Here is a 21,011-nt window from a genome sequence, read left to right on the forward strand (position 1 = left end):
AGAGCAGATGCATAGAATAAGTCTTAATTCCAGTAACTCAGTCTAGTCCGGTTTGCTCCCCACATATATGTTCATCAGAAATGTTCACCTATCGTTTCTTGTTGTATTCTTGTCTGGCTTGAGTTCAGGGTAAGGCTGACCTCCAGCAACGAGTTTAATTTTATGTAAGGTATACAAATTTCATGTATTTCATATATACAGATTTAGCAGCATGGTGATCCTTCCCACCCATGCTCCCACTTCTTCCTCCTCCCTCTCCTAGTCCCAGTCTTAATTTTTACAAAGATTTTTTTTCAGTTTACTTTATACTCATTATCCCTACACTAAGTAAAGAGTTCAACAAACTGTAGAGACAAGGGCTGTAAACCATCATTGCATCTCAAAGTGGCAATTTCACTTCTATAGATAACGTTTTAGGTACTCTTAGTTACCATAGGCAGAGTGACAGAGATGGGAGGAGGGAGAGAGAGAGACAACCATTGCATCTTCTGGTGCATTCCCCAAATGCTCACAACAGCTGGCGTGGGGCCAGCACCAGACTGAAGCCACAGTCAGGAAGACTCCATCTGAGTTTCCCGTGTGGAGAAGAGGAACCCAAGTACTTGGACCCTCTGCTGCCTCCCAGGCACATTAGCAGGAAGCTGGGTTGGAAGCAGAGCAGCCAGGACTCGAACTCTCCTCTCCCACATGTAAATTCACACGTAGTGCAGCAGTAGAGGGCTGTACAGTAGCACCACAGCAGTTGTGATGAGATGTTTGCAGAACAGGATGGGTATGCCCCTACCTGACCACACCCCTGTGCCCACCTGCCTATCAGGGTAATTAACCACTCCCCTTTGGAAGTTGATTAAAGGCCTGGGACCTGGTGGGCCCAGCCATTTTTGGCCCTCTGTCTCTTTCACCATTGCAGGCTTGCACATCGTCTTTGGGCCACCTGCTCCTTGCTTTCTGGCAGACATTTTCCTCGACATGGCTGGCTCCTGGTACTTGGTATAAATCCAGATTTCTTAGGCAAGAACCCATGATGCTCATTAATATTGTGAATTCATTAAGAAGCAAATGGTAATATAATTGGCACCCCCTACTCCAATAAAAGATGGCACCTCAGATGGGACCTTTAAGAGGTCTGTCTCTGATTACCTTGGGATCTTACTGGTGTAAGAGCTATTTTAAAAAAAAAATCAGTACAGGGGCCAACCATTTGATGTAGCAGGTAAAGTTTCCATGCTATGTCAATACCGGTTTAAGTTCTAGCTGCTCCACTTTTGATCCAAATCCCTGCTAATGCCCTGGGAAAAGCAGTGGAAGATGGCCCAAGTGCTTGCGCCCCTGCAACCAATGTGGGAGGCACGGAAGAAACTCCTGGTTCCTGGCATTGTCTTGGCCCAGCTCCAGCTGTTGTGGACATCTGGGGAGTGAACCAACATAGGCAAGATCTCTTTCTCTCTCTCTTTCTGGCTTTCAAATAAATAAATAAATAAAATTTTAAAGGTTTTATTTCTTTATTTGAGAGACAGAGTTACAGACAGAGAGAGGGAGAGACAGAGAGAAAAGTCTTCCATCTGCTGGTTTCCTCTCCAAATGGCCAAAACAGCAAGAGCTGGGCCAATTCAAAGCCTGGAGCCTGGAGCTTCTTCCTGGTCTCCCATGTGGGTGCTGGGGCCCAAGCACTTGGGTCATCTTCCACTGCTTTCCCAGGCCACAGCACAGAGCCACATCGGAAGAGGAGCAGTTGGGACTGGAACTGGGATGCTGGTGATGCAGGTAGAGGCTCAGCCTACTATGCCCCAGCAACGCCTGTAAATCTTAACAAAGCAAGGTCAATGCACTACTCCGTGAACATCCTGCGAAGCGAAGGTCCACAGGAAAAATATGTAAACTCTCCTGAGTTGTTCAGGAAGAAAAAGAGAGATTGTCCAATAAAGGTTGTTATTTAAAAGGTGAACCCTACGATTGGGCAGTGTGGGAGCTGGTATGTTGACCTTTGCCAGTGATGTCTAAATAATGGCATGAGAATAGAAGTGACTGCCTGGAGTTGGGGAGAGCATAAAAGCAAGTGAATTCACCTGGTCAAAATATTCTTTGAAACAAGTTTAATGAAAGAGGGAAAGGCACCATCTAGTGGAAATTCATGGTGCTGAGGTACTGAACTTTGACTTAACAGGAATTTAAAAAAAAAAAAAAAAAAAGCCAGGGAAACCAGGCTAGGCCAACTTAATATTTTAAAGATTTATTTATTTATTTGAAAGTCAGAGCTTCACAGAGAGAGAAGAAGGGGGAAAAAAGAGAGAGAGAGAGAGATCTTCCATCCTCTGATTCACTCCCCAACTGGCCGCAATGGCTGGAGCTGCACTGATCTGAAGCCAGGAGCCAGGAGCCAGGAGCCAGGAGCTTCTTCCAGGCCTCCCATGCGGTGCAGGGACCCAAGCACTTGGGCCATCCTCTACTGCTTTCCCAGGCCATAGCAGAGAGCTGGATCGGAAATGGAGCAGCCTGGACATGAACCAGTGTCCATATGGGATGCTGGCACTGCAGGCGGCAGCTTCACCCACTGCTTTACCCGCTACGCATCGGCTCCCCAACATAATTTTAGTTTGTTCTGTCTGAGCCGCTGTCTCCTTTCAGACATCCAGTTCTCAAACTATTCTATGGAGGTGACTGTTTTGAGAATAAAATGAATTATTTCAATGATTTAATTACTGTATGATGTTAGACTTATATTGACTTTTTAAGATTTCTTTTTATTTGAAATAGTTACACAGAGAAAGAGAGAGAGGGAGAGAGAGAGAGGGAGGGAGAGAGAGAGAATCTTCTTCCCAGATGGCTGCAACAGGCAAGGCTGGGCCAGGCCAAAGCCAGGAGTCTAGAGCTTCTTCTGAGTCTCCCATGTGGGTGGCAGGGTCCCAAGCCCTTGGGCCATCTTCCACTGCTTTCCCAAGCCATTAGCAGGGAGCTGCATGGGAAGTGCAGCAGCCAGGACATGAGCCAGCACCCGTGTGGGATGCTGCCATACCCACTATACCTTAATGCTGGCCCCTTATGCTGACTTCTGAAAAGCATTTATTTTTGTGTACCTGAGAGGCTGAGTGAGAGAGAGCAAGAGAGAGAGAAACCTTCTGTTTGCTGGTTCACTCCCCAAATGTCTACAACAGCCAAAGCTGGGTCAGGCTGAAGCCAGGAACCTAGAAATGCATCCAGGTCTCCCAGTGTAGGCTATAGGGCCCATGCACCTGAGCCATCACCTGCTGGTTCCCTGGTTACTTTGGTGTGAAGCCGGATTGGGAGCAGAGTAACTGGGACTGGAACCCACACTCTGCTATGGGCTGGGGGCATCCTACGTGGCAGCTTAACAAGCTTTGCCACAATGCCTGCAGTCTTATATTCTTTAACGTCCTCATTCGCTGTGAGTCTCTGGCCTCACCAGCCTCCAAACTCTCAGTTATCAGTGCTGTCAGTGATGCAGATCACCTGGGGCCTGGCCAGGGCTAAATGAGAAAATTAGTTCCCATGGGTGTTCAGTGAATGGAAGCTAGGATTTAAAAATGGAGATTCTGGAAAGCCAGTTGTGCCTAGGGGGAGCTGTGTGTAGGGTGTGGCAGGGGCTGGAGAAGGGCTGGGTCTAAGGCGTGCCTAGGGTGGCCATCTCAGGTTTATATTAAATGAATGCTGTGCCAGTAGCCCTCACTTCACTAACCAGGAAGAGTGTCTCAGGAGGGCTCCCAGACATGGCTTCCAATGGTGAGTTTCCATGTGCGGCTTTGTCAGCAAGGCTGGGTTCTTTCTGTCCTGGTGTTCTGTGGGGGTTTGAGCTTTCGTCTTTCAGAAGTGCAGGCTCGTGGTCCAGGGGCCACTAGTGTCACAGGTGTCACTGTCTCTGGCAACCGAATGGCTGAATGCAGGGGTAGGATTTCCCAAAGGCTCAGGTGTTTAAAAATTAACCCAACTTGGGGTTGCCTTAAAAAGTTTTCTGCATTTTAAAGATGTACCTGGAAGTGGTTTAGGTAGAACAGTGTCTTGGGTTCCCTTCAGAATGAAGGGGTGGGAGGTGTGGGGAAAGATGGGAAGGGTAGGGGGAGGAAACAGCACTGGTCATGTAATGCTGGAGCAGGGAACTTCACAGTGTCGGTGGAAAAGTGGAATTCAGAAATGTTTTGGGGCAAAAAAAAACTTTGAAACCAAGAATAGGTGTTTCATGATATTCATTTCTCTGAGGACTTCTTCTATAGGAGCCGAGTTAGATTCTCAGGCAGCACCGGCCGTTGTGGCCATTTGGGTAGTGAAGCAACAGATGGAAGACCTTTCTCACTCACGCTCTCTCTCTCTCTCTGTCTCTCTCTCTCACTGAGTAACTCTGCTTGTCAAAAAATAAAATAAAATAATATAAATGCTGGAGTTCTGAAGTCTTGGATTCTGGCCCTGACTTCTTTCTCTAAACAAGCACTGGGTGAGAGAAGTCCTGGGTCAGCGCCAGTCTATCTTGCAGCTTATGAGTGTGACATCTCAATCAACTCTCAGAGGCCTCCCAGCTCTAGGAGGTCTTCAGAAAATCCTTGGAAAGTGCCCATGGTGGAGGGGGAGCCCTCTCAGCTCCTCACTCTGTCCCAAAGGCAAAATCCAAGGCCCCAGAACAATGGTGCCCTTAGGGTGTGAAGCCCTTCCAGAAGCTGCTCTGGACCACAGGGGAGGGAGGGGCCTCCCAGGTGAAGATTGTGGGCTCAGCTGCCAGTTTTACTGCTGAGATTTTATTTAAACAAACAAATTTGATTTCAAACAAAACAACAACCAGTGTATTTTTAAAATGTGTGTTAAAGGTATACAAATTGCTGGTCAGAAATACTGGGAACTTTTCCTGTGGAGTTCTAGTGAGTGGCCGGGCTGGGGGTAGGGACCAGATACCCTGGAGCACCTCAGCGATAGATGCTCCCCAGGGAGGTTTTGCTGGGAGCAGAAAGCGCTCTTATCCCCTCTTTGCCTGTTCTGAAGGAAAGAGTTCCAACCAACAGTGTGTTCTCTGTTTGAATTTGGGTTTATACAAAATGCTTTACACCAATTATTCATATAATCAATATGTTTAAAAACATTTATTTATATTCATTTGGAAGGCATAGTTACAGAGAGATAGAGAGAGGGATCTTCCATCTACTGGTTCACTCCCCAGTTGGCAGCAAATGGCCAGGGCTGGGCCAGGCCAAAGCCAGGATCTTCTTCCCAGCCTCCCACATGGGTGCAGGGGCCCAAGCACTCGGGTCATCCTCTGCTGCTTTCCCAGGGCTTTAGCAGGGAGCTGGATGGCAAGTGGAGCAACTGGGACTTCAACTGACAGCATATGGGATGCTGGACTGGAGGCAGAGGCTTAACTTGCCATGAAACAACACCAGCCCTGAATGTATAAGTTTTTTTCTGGACAGGCAGAGTTAGACAGTGAGAGAGAAACAGAAAGAATGGTCTTCCTTTTCCGTTGGTTCACCCCCAAAATGGGCGCTGCGGCCGGCGCGCTGTTGCAATCCGAAGCCAGGTGCTTCCTCCTGGTCTCCCATGTGGGTGCAGGGCCCAAGCACTTGGCCCATCCTTCACTGCCTTACCGAGCCACAGCAGAGAGCTGGACTGGAAGAGGGGTAATGGAGACAGAATCCGGTGCCCCAACCGGGACTAGAACCTGGGGTGCCGGCGCTGCAGGTGGAGGATTAGTCAAGTGAGCCTCGGGCCCTAGCACTATAACAATTTTTGAAAATTTTGGGGGGGCTGGCGCTGTGGCACAGTGGGTTAACGCCCTCCCCTGAAGCACCAGTATCCCATATGGGTGCCATTTTGAGAACTGGCTGCTCCACGTCCAATCCAGCTCTCTGCTATGGCCTGGGAAAGCAGTGGAAGATGGCCCAAGTCCTTGGGCCCCTGCACCCACGTGGGAGACCTGGAAGAAGCTCCAGGCTCCTGGCTTCGGATCAGCACAGCTCAGCCATTGAAGCCACTTGGGGAGTGAAGCATTGGATGGAAGACCTCTCTCTCTGCTTCTCCTCTCTCTGTGTAACTCTTTCAAATAAATAAATAAATATTTTTAAAAAATACACATAGCTCCATTTCACTGCCAAATGCTTAAGATACTTCTTAAAATTTTATTTGAAGGTTTATTTTATTTTTAAAAGGCAGAATTACAGAGAGGCAGACAGAGAGAGAGGGAGAGAAAGAAAATAGGGTGAAGGTCCTTCCATCTGCTTGTTCACTCCCCAGATGGCTGCAATGACCAGAGCTGTGCCAACCTGACCAGGAGCTCTTTCCAGATCTCCCATGTGGGTGCAGGGGCCCAAGGACTTGGGCCATCATCTGCTTTCCCAGGCTGTGGCAGAGAGCTGGATCAGAAGTGGAGCAGCTGGGACTTGAACCGGTGCCCATATGGGATGCCAGCACTGCAGGCAGCAGCTTTACCTGCTACTCCACAGTGCCAGCCCAATCCAGCACTTCTTACTGGCACCTCTCTGTCATGCTGTCCCCCACAGTCCTGCTCTGGTAGCTACTCGGTGTGCAGGTGTGCAGGTGTGCTCTGGGAGCAGAGGCTAGAGAAAGCTGAAGGAAGGGGAGTCGAGGAGAACAGCAAGGGGCTTTCGGGGTTTGTGTATTTGGAGGTTTGGTGGCTGACTTTCTGACCCTTTCCTCAGCTCTGCTCTCGCTCTCCCCCCTTCTCTCTCCCTCTCTCCCTCTCCCCCCTCTCCCTTTTTGTCTCTCCCTCTCTCCCCATCTCCTTATCTCTCCTTCTTCATTCCCCTGCCCCCTCCCTCTCCCCCTCTCTCCCTCTCTCCCTCTCTGTCTCTCTCCACACCTGCTCATTAGCGATGTCCACACTATATTTTGAATGTCACAGTTTCTGTGATGAAGTGTCTCCGGTTTTGCCTTAGGTAGTCTATAGTATGTTCAGATTGACCTTTTTAAAAAGATTTATTTAAAAGACAGAGTGACAGAGAGAGAGAGACACACAGAGAACTGCCATCCTCTGGTTCACTCCCCAAATGGCTGCAATGGCCAGGGCTGGGCCAGGCAGAAGCCAGGAGCATGGAACTCCATCTGGGTCTCCCACATGGGTGGTGGGGACACAAGCACTTGGCCAGTTTTCCACTGCTTTCCCAGGGGCTTCAGCGGGGGCTGGACTGGTAGAGCAGATGGACTCAAATCATTGCTCATATGGGATGCTGATGTCCTCAGGGGCAACTTAACATACTGCAGCCCAACCCCCGGCAGCTAGGTTATACCCTTTGAAGCAGACATATGAAGGTTGTGAATTTGGTTTGCAGTCCTTGTAAGTTTTTTCACTTAAATTCTGATTTAAGAAAAACAGGATTGCCTCGTGTCAGTTCTTCTGGTGGCCTCTGCAGTAGAGAACTGTGCCAACGTTGGTTTGTCCATAAGGTCTTCTCCCCTTCCAGCATCCGGGAGATGAGCACACACCAGAGGACAGGTTTAGACCCTCAGTGCTTTCCTCCCACTGGAATGTCTGACATGGGTGAAGGATATGACCTGGGGACTTGGTGTTAAATCTTCTAGCGCCATTTAGTTGATTGACACAGTGGAGGGTATGGCCACTTTCGACTTCATTCCATTGAGCAAAAAAGCCCACGCAGTGATAACAAGCAATAGGGGTACCAGACCTATCCTCGTCAATCTGTTTCAGTCCTTTCGCACTTTGCCCCCATATATTTAAATTATTGTTTACCAGATTGTTGTCAGCTGGTTTATTTGCATTACCTCAATTACTAGTGTGGCTGAGTGTTTTCCCACCATCTCTGTCTTTGTAGTATATCAATTTTCACTAAAGAAAACCTTCTTCACTCCTGTTACCTTTATGACCTAAATACTATCATCTTCTCACCATAAGTTTCAAAAGATATGCCCACAGTCCATTATTCATTTTATTATGACTAGGTAAGAGGGAAGGTATCACCTTTCTAAAATTTTATTCTCTCACAGAGGTCTTTTGTTTTTCTGGATCTTGCTAATATTCTCATGTCTTCTCTCTCTGTATTTTTCAGGAGATGGTCATGACAACATAGAAACACAACATGGAAGAAGAAAAGGAAAAGCACGCCATCAATTTACACCTGAGGAACTGCACATACTGAATCAATCATTTGCAGAGAGTCCTTATCCTGACTTTACGACCAAGGAGGAACTGGTCAAAAAACTCCATTGTTCGTTTTACACAATTGAGGTACATAAACTACGTAGGTATTTACATGAATATGTCTTTGTGGACAATAATAAAAAAGCAACTAATTATGAAAAAGTATAACAGCATTTCATCACATAAGACAGCGTTGACATTTGGTCCCATTTCTTCTTCATGTCATTGTGGATGTGACTATATTAAAGCATGTTATGTGTTATTTTTGAAACAGATTTATTTATTTGAAAATCAGAGTTACACAGAGAGAGGGAAGGAGAGGCAGAGAGAGAGAGCAAGGTCTCCCATCTGCTGGTTCACTCCCCACCTGGCCTCAACGGCCGGAGCTATGTTGATTCGAAGTCAGCAGCCAGGAGCTTCTTCTGGGTCTCTCATGTGGGTACAGGGGCCCAAGCACTTGGGCCATCTCACTGCTTTCCCAGGCCATAGTTGAGAGGTGGATCAGAAGTGGAGCAGCCAGGACTTGAACTGGTGTCCATATGGAATGCCGGCTCTGCAGGTGGCGGTTTTACCTCCTATGCCACAGCACTGGCCCCAATTACTCTCACTTTACAAAGGAGAAAAAGTAGAGTAGAGGTTCCACAAAACACTTAGGGTAAGGTATAAAGTAATACCGCTAAGTTATGGCAGACGCTTGTTTGTTTTGGGTATGGCCTTTGAAGAAAATGACATTTAGAATACGATTTAGAATACGTTGAATTAGGAATTCATTCTGGAAAAGCAGTTGGAGTAAAATAAGCAAGCTAAGGGAACATATTTTGAGAACAGCTGCTTCACGTCTAAATGCAGAGGGTGCAAATAGGTTGGTAGAAGATTTGGAAAAGTAGGGATTTGCTCATACATAAGGGCCCGTGCCTCCTTTGAAGTCAGATGGGAATCCAGAATTGTGCACAATTACGATTTTAATTATTATAAACGTATATTTATATATACATTTACATATCATATTTACTATAAATGCATTCTCGTATTATAAATATAATAACACAGGAAGCCCCTGGAAAGCGTGCTTGCATTTTGCATGTCTTACTCAAGGTCACGAAGGAAATCAGTGATGACGCTGATCCTAAGATGAACTACAAAATTCTCCTACATTGGCGAATATATAGACTCGAAAGTAATTTCTGTTTTGTTTCTTTTTTAGAACTGGTTCCAAAATAAAAGAGCCAGACTAGCAGCCAAGAAGAGACGCAAAGTGCTTGAAGCCAGGATGCCATATGCACTCCCTGTCCAAGGTCCCCCAGGTGTAAGACTGCAGAATTCCCAGGAGCGGTTTCCCAACACTACCCAGGTGGCTGTGCTGGGCGGAGCTGTCTACGCCACTCCACGTGCCCAGGTGTGGTCTCCCAACTTTGCCCAGGCAGCTGTGCTGGGTGGAGCTGTCTACACCACTCCATGTGCCCACGTGTGGTCTCCCAACACTGCCCAGGTGGCTGTGCTGGGCGGAGCTGTCTACACCACTCCACGAGCCCAGGAGTGGTCTCCCAATGCTGGCCAGGTGGCTGTGCTGGACGGAGCTGTCTACCCCACTCCACATGCCCAGGAGTGGTCTCCCAACGCTGCCCAGGTAGCTGTGCTGGGCGGAGCTGTCTACACCGCTCCATGTGCCCAGGAGTGGTCTCCCAACGCTGCCCAGGCAGCTGTGCTGGGCAGAGCTGTCTACTCCACTCCACGTGCCCAGGATTGGTCTCCCAACGCTGCCCAGGCAGCCCTGCTGGGCGGAGCTGTCTACTCCACTCCACCCACATGGGAGGTTTCCAGCCCGCTCTACGGCTCCTGGGATTCTGGGGTTCGAGGTGCTCAAGAGGCACCAAGCTATGCTCTGGAGAATCAAGGGAACGTAGGAGGTGGATCTTTTCCCCGTGGCGTTCCAGGAGCAAGGTTTATTCATTCTTTTTCATACGCACCGTATTTTGGGAGTTCCAGGTCAGAGATGAGGGTCATGCAGCCTGATTGGCCTTCCCTGCTACCCGGTGTTCCCAGTGCTCAGGGAGCGATGCAACAGCTGCAGGAGCAGAGCTCTCTTCGTTACCCACCATGTGAAGAATGGCAGCAGAATGGCTGGGGAACACACCCTCAGCAGCCCAAGCAGCCTCCGGATTACTGGCAGGAGCTGCCCTCCCAGGACCAGTTTCCAATGCAGCAGAATCACAACAGCGCAGAGAACAGGGTGCCTTTTCCTCTGTCCCAGCAGTAGCCTGGAGATCGTCAAGGTGATGGAGAGCTCATGTTCTTGCAGGTGTTGAGCACAGCTCTGTGGGTACTCAGTTCTCCAACAGAACCTCACGAGCAAGATATGCAGCAAGAAGGTGCCCGAGATGCCCAGTTCTGAAATCCAGGACATTTTGAAAGAGGAACACACCGGTGCCAACTTCTGGGACTAGAAATGTGGCTGCAGGAAATGGCGTTGGGCTTTTGAGTCAGCAGATGGCTGTCATACTACAATTGTGTACCTGGGAGTCGAAGGTTCTTGAAAGAAAGGAACTAGCTCATAGTGTACATCCTTTGTGTGTGTGGCTGGTTAGGGTTGTGAACGTATTTTCTATCATGTTGGCATTTATATTCTTGAAGGACATTTTGTACTGGTAGTTATTGTAGGGGTTTGTGTCACGTTAAACTAGGATTAAAGGAGTCAATTAGGCTACCTTTCTTACTATTTTCTATAATTTTGTACAACACTGCACTTAGCCCTTCATTAAACATTTGGATTTTACAATGACGGCTCTGATAGATTCATTATAGGGAGATTTTGCCTCCTGATCTCATTATAGGTGATTAGAAAACTATCATTTCTCCTTGAGTAAAATTTGTGATTATGTTTGCTAATACTAATTCCATTTCATCTAGGGTTTTAAATTTACTGCTATAAATCATCTGAAGTACCATTAGGGCTTTCATTCCTAGAGTATTTGTGTATGTAAAATGTGTCATTTTCAAGTTTTAGACTCGCATCTTCTAATCTTGGTGTTTTATTGCCAGCTATTTGTCCCTTGGAAGAAAAGTTTGGAGAAAAACCCAGATTGCATGGAGTCCTTTAAATTTCACCATGGGTGCGGTCCCTGGTCTTGAGCAGTGTATGTTGCTGCCTCCCAGTAGGGAAATGTGAAAAAACATTACTTCCCAGGCCGGCACTGTGGCACAGCGGGTTAACACTCTGGCCTGAGCACTGGCATCCCATATGGGCACCGGTATGAAACCTGGTGCTCTGCTTCCAATCCAGCTCTCTGCTATGGCCTGGGAAAGCAGAAGATGGCCCTTGTCCTTGAGCCCCTGCACCTGTGTGGCAGACCCAGAAGAAACTCCTGCCTCCCAGCTTTGGATCAGCACAGTTCAGGCCATTGCAGCCAACTGGGGAGTGAACCACCAGATGGAAGTCCCCTCTCTCTCTCTCTCTCTCTCTCTGTGAAACTCTGACTTTCAAATAAAAAATAAATATTAAAAAAAAAGATCTCTACAGGTGCTGGTGCTCTGGTGCAGCGGGTAAAGCCGCCATCCTATATGGTTGCCCGTTCAAGTCTCAACTGTTCCACTTCTGATCTAGCTCCCAGCTAATGCACCTGGGAGAGTCGTGGAAGATGGTCCAAGTCCTTGGGCCCCTACACCTATGTGTGAGACCCGAAAGAAGCTCCTCCTCCTGGTATAGCTCCAGCTGTTGCGGCCTTTTGGGGGAGTGAACCAGTGGATGGAAGACTCTGTCTGCCTGTCTGTCTCTCTGTCATTCTGCCTTTCAAATAAATACAGCTTTAAAAAAATTCTGTAACTCAGACAGTAGGATTTAGACAACAGGCAGGGGCATGGGCAGGGGCACAGCATCTAACAATTTATTCTCTTGGCTTGTTTTCCCAAGAATATTCTAAGAAGAGTGATCTTGCAATGCTGTACCCCCAGGGATTGGGCCTCACAGCAAGGAGAGCTGCAAGAGCCCAGCAGGAGTTGGGTTTTGAACACACGATGCGTGCTGCTGTGGGTTGCTTGAGCAGGTAGGGCCCTCTTGCTTCTCTTTTTCCTCTATCCCAGCCACGCCCTCACTCTACAATCCCTCAAAAATGGCTTCTCACAGAGGCAGTAGTTTTAGGGAGCTGTACTTTCCAATCTCCTTGTCACAATAAAGCTGTCCTTTGAATTGTCGTGGGAGACCAATCATTTGTTGACTCCCCAGGCAAATGAACCCCTTTTGTCTGATATATGGAGGGGCAGGGGAGCTGCTCTAGGACTTGATGAGAGGTGTCCACTCCAAGCTGGAGGGGTGGGCATGCGGCCATATTTGTCCTGTAGTTTGGGGCCTTCTCAATACACAGTTGCTCCTTATGCACAGAACCCTGGAAAGCCAGCCAGTCATTTCCTGCGACCTCTTTCAAAGCAGGACTGGGGACCGGAAGTGTGCAAGTGTGTCAGGTCCTGTCCTGGTCACTTGAGTTGTCAGGCACCACCCAGTGACAACCTGAGGCAGCAGGCACTGAGTCTCTGGCCCTAGCACCTTGCATCTGAAACTGTGCAGAGAAAAGCCCAAGAATTGTTTCTGGTGGGAACTGGGACTTTGCGTCTGGCTACTACAGACCTTCACTCTGTCTGGTGTGTGGAGGCTCCAAGGGGCCCACTGTGCAGTGCGGCACAGTGCAATACTTCCAGCAGTGAGCCAGAATCAGGAACAGCAGGGTGACGTGTGTCCGGGCAGCTGCAATGGGGAGCCTGCTAAGGGGTTGGGGCAGTCCCTGCTCAGCTCTGTGCCTCCCCTTTAAGGTCTTTGCATGTTCCTCTGTGAATTCTGCTGGCAGGGTGGTTGTACTGCAGAATTTCTTGGTGGACAAAGTGTACCTTAGTGTACCTGACTCAGGTGAGATGTGGTCAAAATCAACTCCTATAGGAAATTTTGAAGGTATTTTTAAGTTCTCCATCTCCACCGAGGTCCCTCTTAGCTTGGTGAGCCTGGTTGTCCAATCGCCACCACAGTGGATTCACAGCAGCCACAGACATGCTGATGGTTTCCTCAACAGAGACTGTGTGATCCAGACCCACAGGAGAGTCTGGGTGGGGGTAGGGGGCACATCATCCTCTTTGCATGCCCTTCCTACAATGTCCCAAAGTCACACTGAGCCCTATCAAAGCATCAGCCATGGACATCTGTGGGGCAACCCCGGAGCTCAGCTCCTGGTCCTCCAGTAGAAAGTGGTTGCTGAGAAGACTTGGCTACGGCCACCCATCCCCAGGATCTTCCCACCCTACGGTGTACTGGAGTGGACCCTGAGTTTGAGTCCTAGCTGTTCCACTTCTGATCCTGCTCCCTGCTAAAATGCCTGGGAAAACACCAGAGGAGGGCAACTGCATCCTTGTGGGAGACCCACAAGAAGCTCCTGGCTCTTGGCTTCAGCCTGGCTCAGCACCAGTCATTGCTTCCATTTGGGGATGAGCCAGTGGATGGAAGACTGTCTCTGTCTCTGCCTCTGTTGTATATCTGCTTTTCAAATACAGAAAAATAAATATTTTTTAAAACAACCTTTCTTCACCAGTCTGGGAAATGTGACATTGTACATTTAACATTATGCAAGGAGATGCCACCAGGAATATCCAAAGCCAGGAGCAAGTGAGCAGTACCAGTGGGTGGCCAAGGGAGGATATTGGAGAAATAGCTCTGCTATTTCTGCTAAATAGCGGTGGGTGAGTAGGATGGGACACCCTCTCTTAGATGCTCTTGCCTGGAAGCCTCAGGTGGGCAGTGCAATTCCACCTTCTCTCTTGGCTCCCTGTCTGCTCCTGGTTTCTTCAGAAAAGTAGTGGAGGAGAAACAGATCTGGCATTCACAGGCTTGGGTTCAACACCCATCCCGATGCTTCTCTCTTGGCCTCTAGACTTGACTTAAAATGGTTCCTAATGAATTAGGACTCTGGCTTTCCAACCATGTGTCCAGAGGAGTCCTTTTTTTCCTATAAAATCTTACTCTGGAGTCTTAGCTTAAAGTGAACCCTGCATGGGTTGAGGGGCTGTGGCTGCCTTATCCATCTGAATCTCAGGTCTGAGACCTCTGAGCCTGCCTGTGTCTGGATCCTTCCTTCAGCAATGGGTGATGGCATTTCTGAGCCGTCTTGAGCTGGTGGGAGAAGGTGTATTGCTTTCATTTTTCCCCCCAAATCAGTCTCAGGGTCCCAGAGTTGACACAGCTGTGGGACAGGGGACATTGCTCACGTTCTGGCCTGGGTCGGCCCCTGGGTGATCAGGAAGGCTCTACCAGGACGAGTGCAAGCCTTTGAGCTCAGCTTAGTGTTTCTAGAGGCTTGTGGGTAGCCTAAGGAGGTGGCAAATTCAACAGTGTAAGATGGTGGTGAAATACAGGGGTCGCCTGCATGGCCCATCATCAGCTGTTGGAGAGGCGCGCCTCTGGCCAGGTAGCCCCTCTCCTGACATTGACCGAGCTGGCCTGCTGACCTTTTTCTTTGCAGGACTCCCTTTGGCTCTATATCCAGCCTCTAAGACTCCCACATCCACCATCATTACTTCATGGTTTCTCTGTTTGGCAGGAAGACACCCAGATGCAGAGAGTGGCCCGGGTGCTGCGCTTACCCCGTGCTGTTTCCATCTCCTGTCAGGTGGTAACTGGATGTCCTGTTTGGTAGTTGCTCGTACGTCCCACAGGCCCTTTCCCCTGGCCAGGGCCACCTGGCATGTCACCTTCCCTCATAAGTTAAACATATAGTCCAATCGTATCTCTGGTTAAAAGAAATTCAGAAAGGTATGTATTTTTAAAACATGGGATTTAAGAGATTATTTTATAACCTGATTGTGTCCGTGAGCTCCTGTTTAGGGACTGGCACATGGAAGGTGCTTAGTAAATGTTGGTTTCCTGCCACCTCCAAGGTCAGTTCTGTATCTACATACAGCACAAAGTACTCTTTCCTACAGGATGATGACTGGACTGAAAATTACCAGGTATGGATTAAAACAAAAGGGAACTCAACAAAATATTACAAGTAGTTATTCCTGGGCAGTAGGATTTGGGAAGCTCCAAATTTATACCATGTCTTCATGTATTCATGCATTCAAATTTATTTACTCTTTCACTGATCTCACAAATCAAAAGGAGTATTAATTCTGATTGATAGTGAGCTATGGCACATTCTAACACGTTAGATCCTTAAAGGACTGGTTTTAGGAACACAGTAAGAGAGACGCAACCTCCCTGGGCTTGTTCTCCTTCTCCCTTCAAAGAAGTGTACAACACAACACAGTCTTTTGGTTTTCATTAGAGGCTCCAAATGCCAGTCACAAGAGCTGTCAAGCTGCAGGGCTGGGCCAAACATCCTCGGCTAAGACCTCAGGGAGGCCCAAGAGGCCACTGGGAAGGAGTCTCAGAACACTTGGGCATTTCCTACCACAGTCTCAAGCCCAGAGAACAGTTTCAACATAGCCACCTGGAAATCCCCTTGCACTCTGGCAAAGGGCGACTGTGTCACTCCAAAGCATAGAGATGGGTTCAGCCTGCCCGGAGGGAGAGCAAAGGAACAGGACTTCCCTGAGGACCCCACTTGCAGAAGGTCCCGCGGGGAGAACTGGAGGCTGCTTACTGTGAGCCTTGCAGGTCTTGCAGGAGGGCACTTGATATGAGGGATTGGGAGGGTTAAATGGTAATCCGACCTGGAGGCCCAACACAAAGGTAACCTCACTAAGAGGATGATTTCCCCTAAACACAAATGCCAAGGATGGAACTGCAAGAGGCAGGCTGGAGGAGGCACGTGCAGCAGCCATAGAGAACTGCACAGGAGGATCCCTCTGAGGACCTCCCAGAGACAAACAGTCAGCACTGTGTCTGAGGCATACCCAGCTCCCAGACGCCTGGTCCCCAGGCAGCACCCACTGAAGACTATGTCCTCCTTGCCCTAACTATTCCCACCATTCCAAGGGGTCCAAAGGCAGCTGTTGCTGGGGAACAAGGGAAAAAAGAACGAGAGAGAAGGCACCAGCTGCACCCTGTTCGCTAAGCCAGGCTCCTCAGCCCCTGCTCGATGATCGGATGATCTGATTTAGAACAAAGCTTATGGCTTTAACAGCTGGACTTCCTGACATCTCAGAGGGCCCAGGATTACCTATGCATCTGCTTGAAGTTTCACCTGTGGTTAGAGAGGCATCTGGGAACAGTCTATTTTAAGGTGGATTTCTAATGATAAAATCTAACAGAAATCTGGAAAGATTCCTAAACGTGAACTAGATCCATTTTCAATAACTAAAGGCAGCTGCAGGCATTCAAGGTCTCCAGAGAGACCAGTGTGTTGTTTCTGCAGATCTCCTTACCTGTTGTGCAGGAGGGTGTGATGATGGTCCACTAGGTACTGAGTGAACGAGCCCAGGAGCCCAAGGCTCTCATAAGGGATGCTGTGTGGCCAGAGGACAACCCACTGAAAGAGAACCAGAGGCACAGAGAAACCATTAGGGCACCTGAAAGACGAGCAGGTAGGAAAGAACACCGATTCTACCAAAGTAACTACCGGGGAAACAGGGTCTGAAGGAGGGCACCTGAATCTCCATCCTGTATTTCTAAAAAGCAGCTCCAATGGATGTGTGCCACAAAGAAACGAGGTGATGATCAGGCTCCATGCACTGGCGGAACGGATCCGATTTTTCATGAATTCCACCCCAAACATTATTTCCTAGACTTGTAGGAGTCTGCGTGCTTTGGCCAGCTTCTGTCCTGCAAACGGTGGCTTGGGCTCAGTCTCGCAGTTAGAATCATGCTCTTCCACTCTTGCACACCACGCAGACACACTCGGAAAATCAGACTCGCGGAGGATTAACAGCAACTCCTCGTTCATGTAAGGTTTTTGTGGTGACCTTACCAACTCCTCCTCAGGCTCTGTTACAAGCCTTTCTGGGAATCTCTGTCAACCCCTCCAAAGTTTAGTGCTCCACTTAGATCTGCACCAAAGGCAACACTACTTCTCCCAGGATGCTGTTTAAAGCCCAATATTCCAAATAAAGTACAACATATCACTGCGGCCTCCTAACCGCGTGGTGGAGAGGGGCTGGCATCTGCCAGTTCCACTAAATTCCAACTCGAATCTTCAGTTTCCCAGCTTGTGTGTTCGAACAGGGTCGCGGGATCCTGGCACAGAAAGGGCACTCGGGGAAACTAGAGTCCCACGCCTCCATCCTGCACACGGCGAAAGGAGGGCGGAGGTGGTCAGAGCGACGCCGCTGTGGAAATGACACCCGTCCAGGTTCCAGGATCTCCCGGGAAAGATCCAAAATAGCTTCGCCTTCCTCCTACATGATACCGGTTTTCCCCAACCTGTTTCCGGGCGTCTTTCCCGTTCGTTATCCTGGAAGTGAGACGAAAGTCACTCCTCCCCGCAGTAGAGCTGTCCTCCTGCTGTCACACCGGTTCTTGCTCACCAGTGAAATCCTAGCCGTCCCTTGGCTTTATCCGCTGTTTTCCAAGCAACTCCCCCTGCTTCAAACACTCTAAACCTTCTAAAACCCCGCTTAGCGCCCGCTGGCTTTAGTAACCTAGGCAACCACCAGGCGCGCATGCGTACCGACGCCGTTCCCACGGCGCCCCTCGCGCTACGACAGCCCGGAGGGCCAAAACACAAGTGCCCGCGCTCGCGCCCTTTGCCTCACCGCAAAGAATCCCAGCCCCAGCCCCGTGAGGAGGGATGGCAACGGTCAGGCGGTAGGCAATAGGCGGTAGCATCCCTTCCGGCCATCGTGTTTGCCAGTACCATGGCTCTCAGTGGTCAGGTGGGGAGACGTGCCCGCCCCCAAGTGAGGAAAGCCAGGCCAACTGGTTTCGCAGGGCCAGGAACACCTACCAAAAGCCTTTGCTTGCGCTTGCGCTTGCGCCAGCGCCAGCGCCTGCGCCTGCGCCTCCTTCTGGGGAAGAGCTGGAACTGCGCCTGCGCGGGCTCTCCTCCAAGTGGAGGCGGACCCCTGGATGAGAGGAGCGCTTGCTCCAGGCGGTTGTCCCAACTCCGAGGACCCTACCGTGCAGTAGCCTAAGGAGAACATGATGACCGCGAACCAGAACAGACTGCCCCTCTGGAAGTAGGCCGCGTTGCCTGCCATCATCGCCATCGCCATCGCTGCAGCTGTGTTCTTGGCATCGCGGCCGGCTGCGCTACCAGTGTGGTGTACGCGGGGCCAGCAGGGGTGGACCTGGGCGGCAGCTCCGCCCAGCCCGCGGGGAGGGAGAGGGCTCCCGGCCAGCCCCGTCTTGGCCTGGTCACTATCTGTAGGGAACATCCTTTCCAAGCGTCGCTCTCTGTAACGCTGTCTTTCCTATACATACATGTTTTTTAAAAAACGATAAATAGGGGCCGGTTCTGGGTGCAGTAGGCTAGGCCACCACCTGTGGCCCTGGCATCCACATATAGGCATCCTTGAACTATGACCACTTGACCATGATGGATCTTTTTGATTGCTGTCAGTTTTGATTTGGCAGTATGTTAAAAATTTTCCATCTATGTTCATCAGAGATTTTCACCTATCCTTTCTTGTTGTGTTCTTTTGTGGCTTGAGTATCAAGGTAAGGCTGGCCTCCAGCAACGAGTTTAATATACAAATATTATATACAAATTGCATGTATTTCATATATACATTTAGGAGCATGGTGATCCTTCCCACCCACGCTCCCATCCTTCTTCCTCCTCCCTCTCCTAGTCCCAATCCTAAATTTTTTTTTTGTTTGACAGGCAGAGTGGACAGAGAGAAAGAGAGAAAGGTCTTCCTTTACCTTGGTTCACCCTCCAGTGGCCGCCATAGGTGGCGGACTGGGGCTGGCGCACCACGCTGATCTGATGGCAGGAGCCAGGTACTTCTCCTGGTCTCCCATGGGGTGCAGGGCCCAAGCACTTGTGCCATCTTCCACTGCACTCCCTGGCCACAGCAGAGAGCTGGCTTGGAAGAAGGGCAACTGCGACAGAATCTGGTGCCCCGATCGGGACTAGAACCCAGTGTGCCGGCACACAAGGCGGAGGATTAGCCTAGTGAGCCGCGGCACCAGCCATCGAATCTTAATTTTTACAAAGATTTATTTTCAGTTTACTTTATACTCATTATCCCTACACTAAGTAAAGAGTTCAACAAACTGTAGAGACAAGGGCTGTAAACCATCATTGCATCTCAGAGTGTCCATTTCAATTCTATAGATTACCTTTTAGGTACGCTTAGTAACCATAGGCAGAGTGACAGAGATGGGAGGCAGGAGAGAGAGAGACAGAGACAACCATTCCATGTTCTGGTGCATTCCCCAAATGCTCACAACAGCTGGGGTGGGGCCAGCACCAGGCTGAAGCCACAGTCAGGAAGACTCCATCTGAGTTTCCCGTGTGGAGAAGAGGAACCCAAGTACTTGGACCCTCTGCTGCCTCCCAGGCACATTAGCAGGAAGCTGGGTTGGAAGCAGAGCAGCCAGGACTCGAACTCTCCTCTCCCACATGTAAATTCACACGTAGTGCAGCAGTAGAGGGCTGTCCAGTAGCGCCAGAGGAGTGTGATGAGATGTCTGCAGAGCAGGATGGGCATGTGCTGAGTCACAGCAAACACCCCACACTCTCCCAGTGTCATCGGATGGGGAGAACAACATGAAGAAAGCATCGTGCATCTGGAGAATTAGGGTAGTTTTTGGTTGCTAGAAGAAACAATGTGAAATTAAATTTCATTGCTAGAAGAAACTGTGAAATTGTCCGCAGATCAAAACTCTTCTGATTCCTAATGCCACTCATAGCAGGGCTGTCCCTGCCTTTCCAGACAAGAGGTTAATTACCCTGATTGGCAGGTGGGCACAGAGGTGTGGTCAGGTAGGGGCATGAGGTCACTCGGGGTGGGGTGGAGGCCTGATCTTCCAGCTCACAAATGTGATCAATTTTTATTTATTTATTTATTTGAAAGTCAGAGTTACACAGAGAGAGGAGAGGCAGAAAGAGAGAGAGAGAGAGAGAGAGAGAGAGAGAGCTTCCATTGCCGGTTTCACTCCCTAATTGGCCACAATGGCCATAGCTGTGCTGATCTGAAGCCAGGAGCCATTATCTCCCCCAACACCCCACCCCCAGTCTCATCGGGTCCAGGGACCCAAGGACTTGCTCCATCCTCCACTGCCTTCCAAGGCCATAGTAGAGAGCTGGATCGGAAGTGGAGTAGCCTTAGCCTACTGTGCCACAGCGCTGGCCCCAGGAGGTGGTATTGAGATGTGGGTGGGACCAGGGCGGTTTCTTGCCCAAGGGTGTAAAGCTCAAATCATTGTGATGACTGATGATGATGATGCTCAGTAGGTTTCCTGCAGGAATTGGGTATAGAGGACATTCGTTCATAACTGCTTCATGGTTAGGCGAGAGGCGGCACAGAGTAAAAAAGTAATGTTGGCTGTTGTTCTTACTATTGTTGCAGTCTAGTGGATTAAGCATTGAGATGTCTGAGAAAGGGTCAAGCAGATAGCTAAAGTTCGGTTTGGGAAAATGCACATTCATTGCTGGCGCCACGGCTCACTAGGCTAATCCTCTGCCTGTGGCGCTGGTACTCCAGGTTCTAGTCCAGTTGGAGTGCCGGATTCTGTCCCAGTTGCTCCTCTTCCAGTCCAGCTCTCTGCTGTGGCCCGAGTAGAGAGTGGAGGATGGCCAGGAGAAGTGCCTGGCTCCTGGCTTTGGATCGGCGCAGTGCTCTGGCTGTAGTGGCCTTTGTAGGGTGAACCAATGGAAGGAAGACCTTTCTCTGTGTCCCTCTCTCACTGTCTAACTCTGCTTGTCAAAAAAAAAAAAAGAAAAGAAAAGAAAGAGAAAGAGAAAGAGAAAAAGATAAAGAAACTGCAATCTCATTAAGTGGGCATTTGACAGAAAATCATTAGGAAAACTCAGTGTGCTGG

The 21,011-nt window shown here is 49.3% G+C and overlaps 1 protein-coding gene and 1 long non-coding RNA gene across 5 annotated transcripts in view; one reads left to right on the forward strand and one right to left on the reverse strand.

Moving 5' to 3' along the window:
- LOC138845395 (cytoplasmic polyadenylated homeobox-like protein 2) overlaps positions 1 to 14,093 on the forward strand; it is a 99,288-nt gene extending 85,195 nt beyond the window's left edge. The window contains exons 1-4 of one of the 4 annotated variants that reach the window (XM_089313543.1): positions 3,293 to 3,738; positions 8,019 to 8,197; positions 9,315 to 9,461; positions 9,531 to 14,093. In XM_089313543.1, the coding sequence (XP_089169669.1) occupies positions 3,660 to 3,738; positions 8,019 to 8,197; positions 9,315 to 9,461; positions 9,531 to 10,367 (1,242 nt within the window). In that variant the 5' untranslated portion in view covers positions 3,293 to 3,659 and the 3' untranslated portion in view covers positions 10,368 to 14,093. Of the gene's footprint in view, positions 1 to 3,292; positions 3,739 to 8,018; positions 8,211 to 9,314 lie in introns of those variants that run through there. The other 3 variants (XM_089313541.1, XR_016221005.1, XM_089313542.1) reach the window with 3 other exon arrangements.
- The window catches only part of LOC103347188 (uncharacterized), a 31,258-nt gene extending 12,975 nt beyond the window's left edge, over positions 1 to 18,283 (reverse strand). The window contains exons 1-2 of the long non-coding RNA XR_007913583.3: positions 16,673 to 18,283; positions 16,451 to 16,554 (exon numbers count right to left, since the gene is read on the reverse strand). This is a non-coding gene — a long non-coding RNA (uncharacterized LOC103347188). The remainder of the gene's footprint in view (positions 1 to 16,450; positions 16,555 to 16,672) is intronic.
- Positions 18,284 to 21,011: the final 2,728 nt, after the last annotated feature.

The sequence above is a fragment of the Oryctolagus cuniculus genome, chromosome 15 (assembly GCF_051225735.1).
Source record: "Oryctolagus cuniculus isolate XC-2025 breed Fujian yellow rabbit chromosome 15, ASM5122573v1, whole genome shotgun sequence".
Taxonomy (NCBI): domain Eukaryota; kingdom Metazoa; phylum Chordata; class Mammalia; order Lagomorpha; family Leporidae; genus Oryctolagus; species Oryctolagus cuniculus.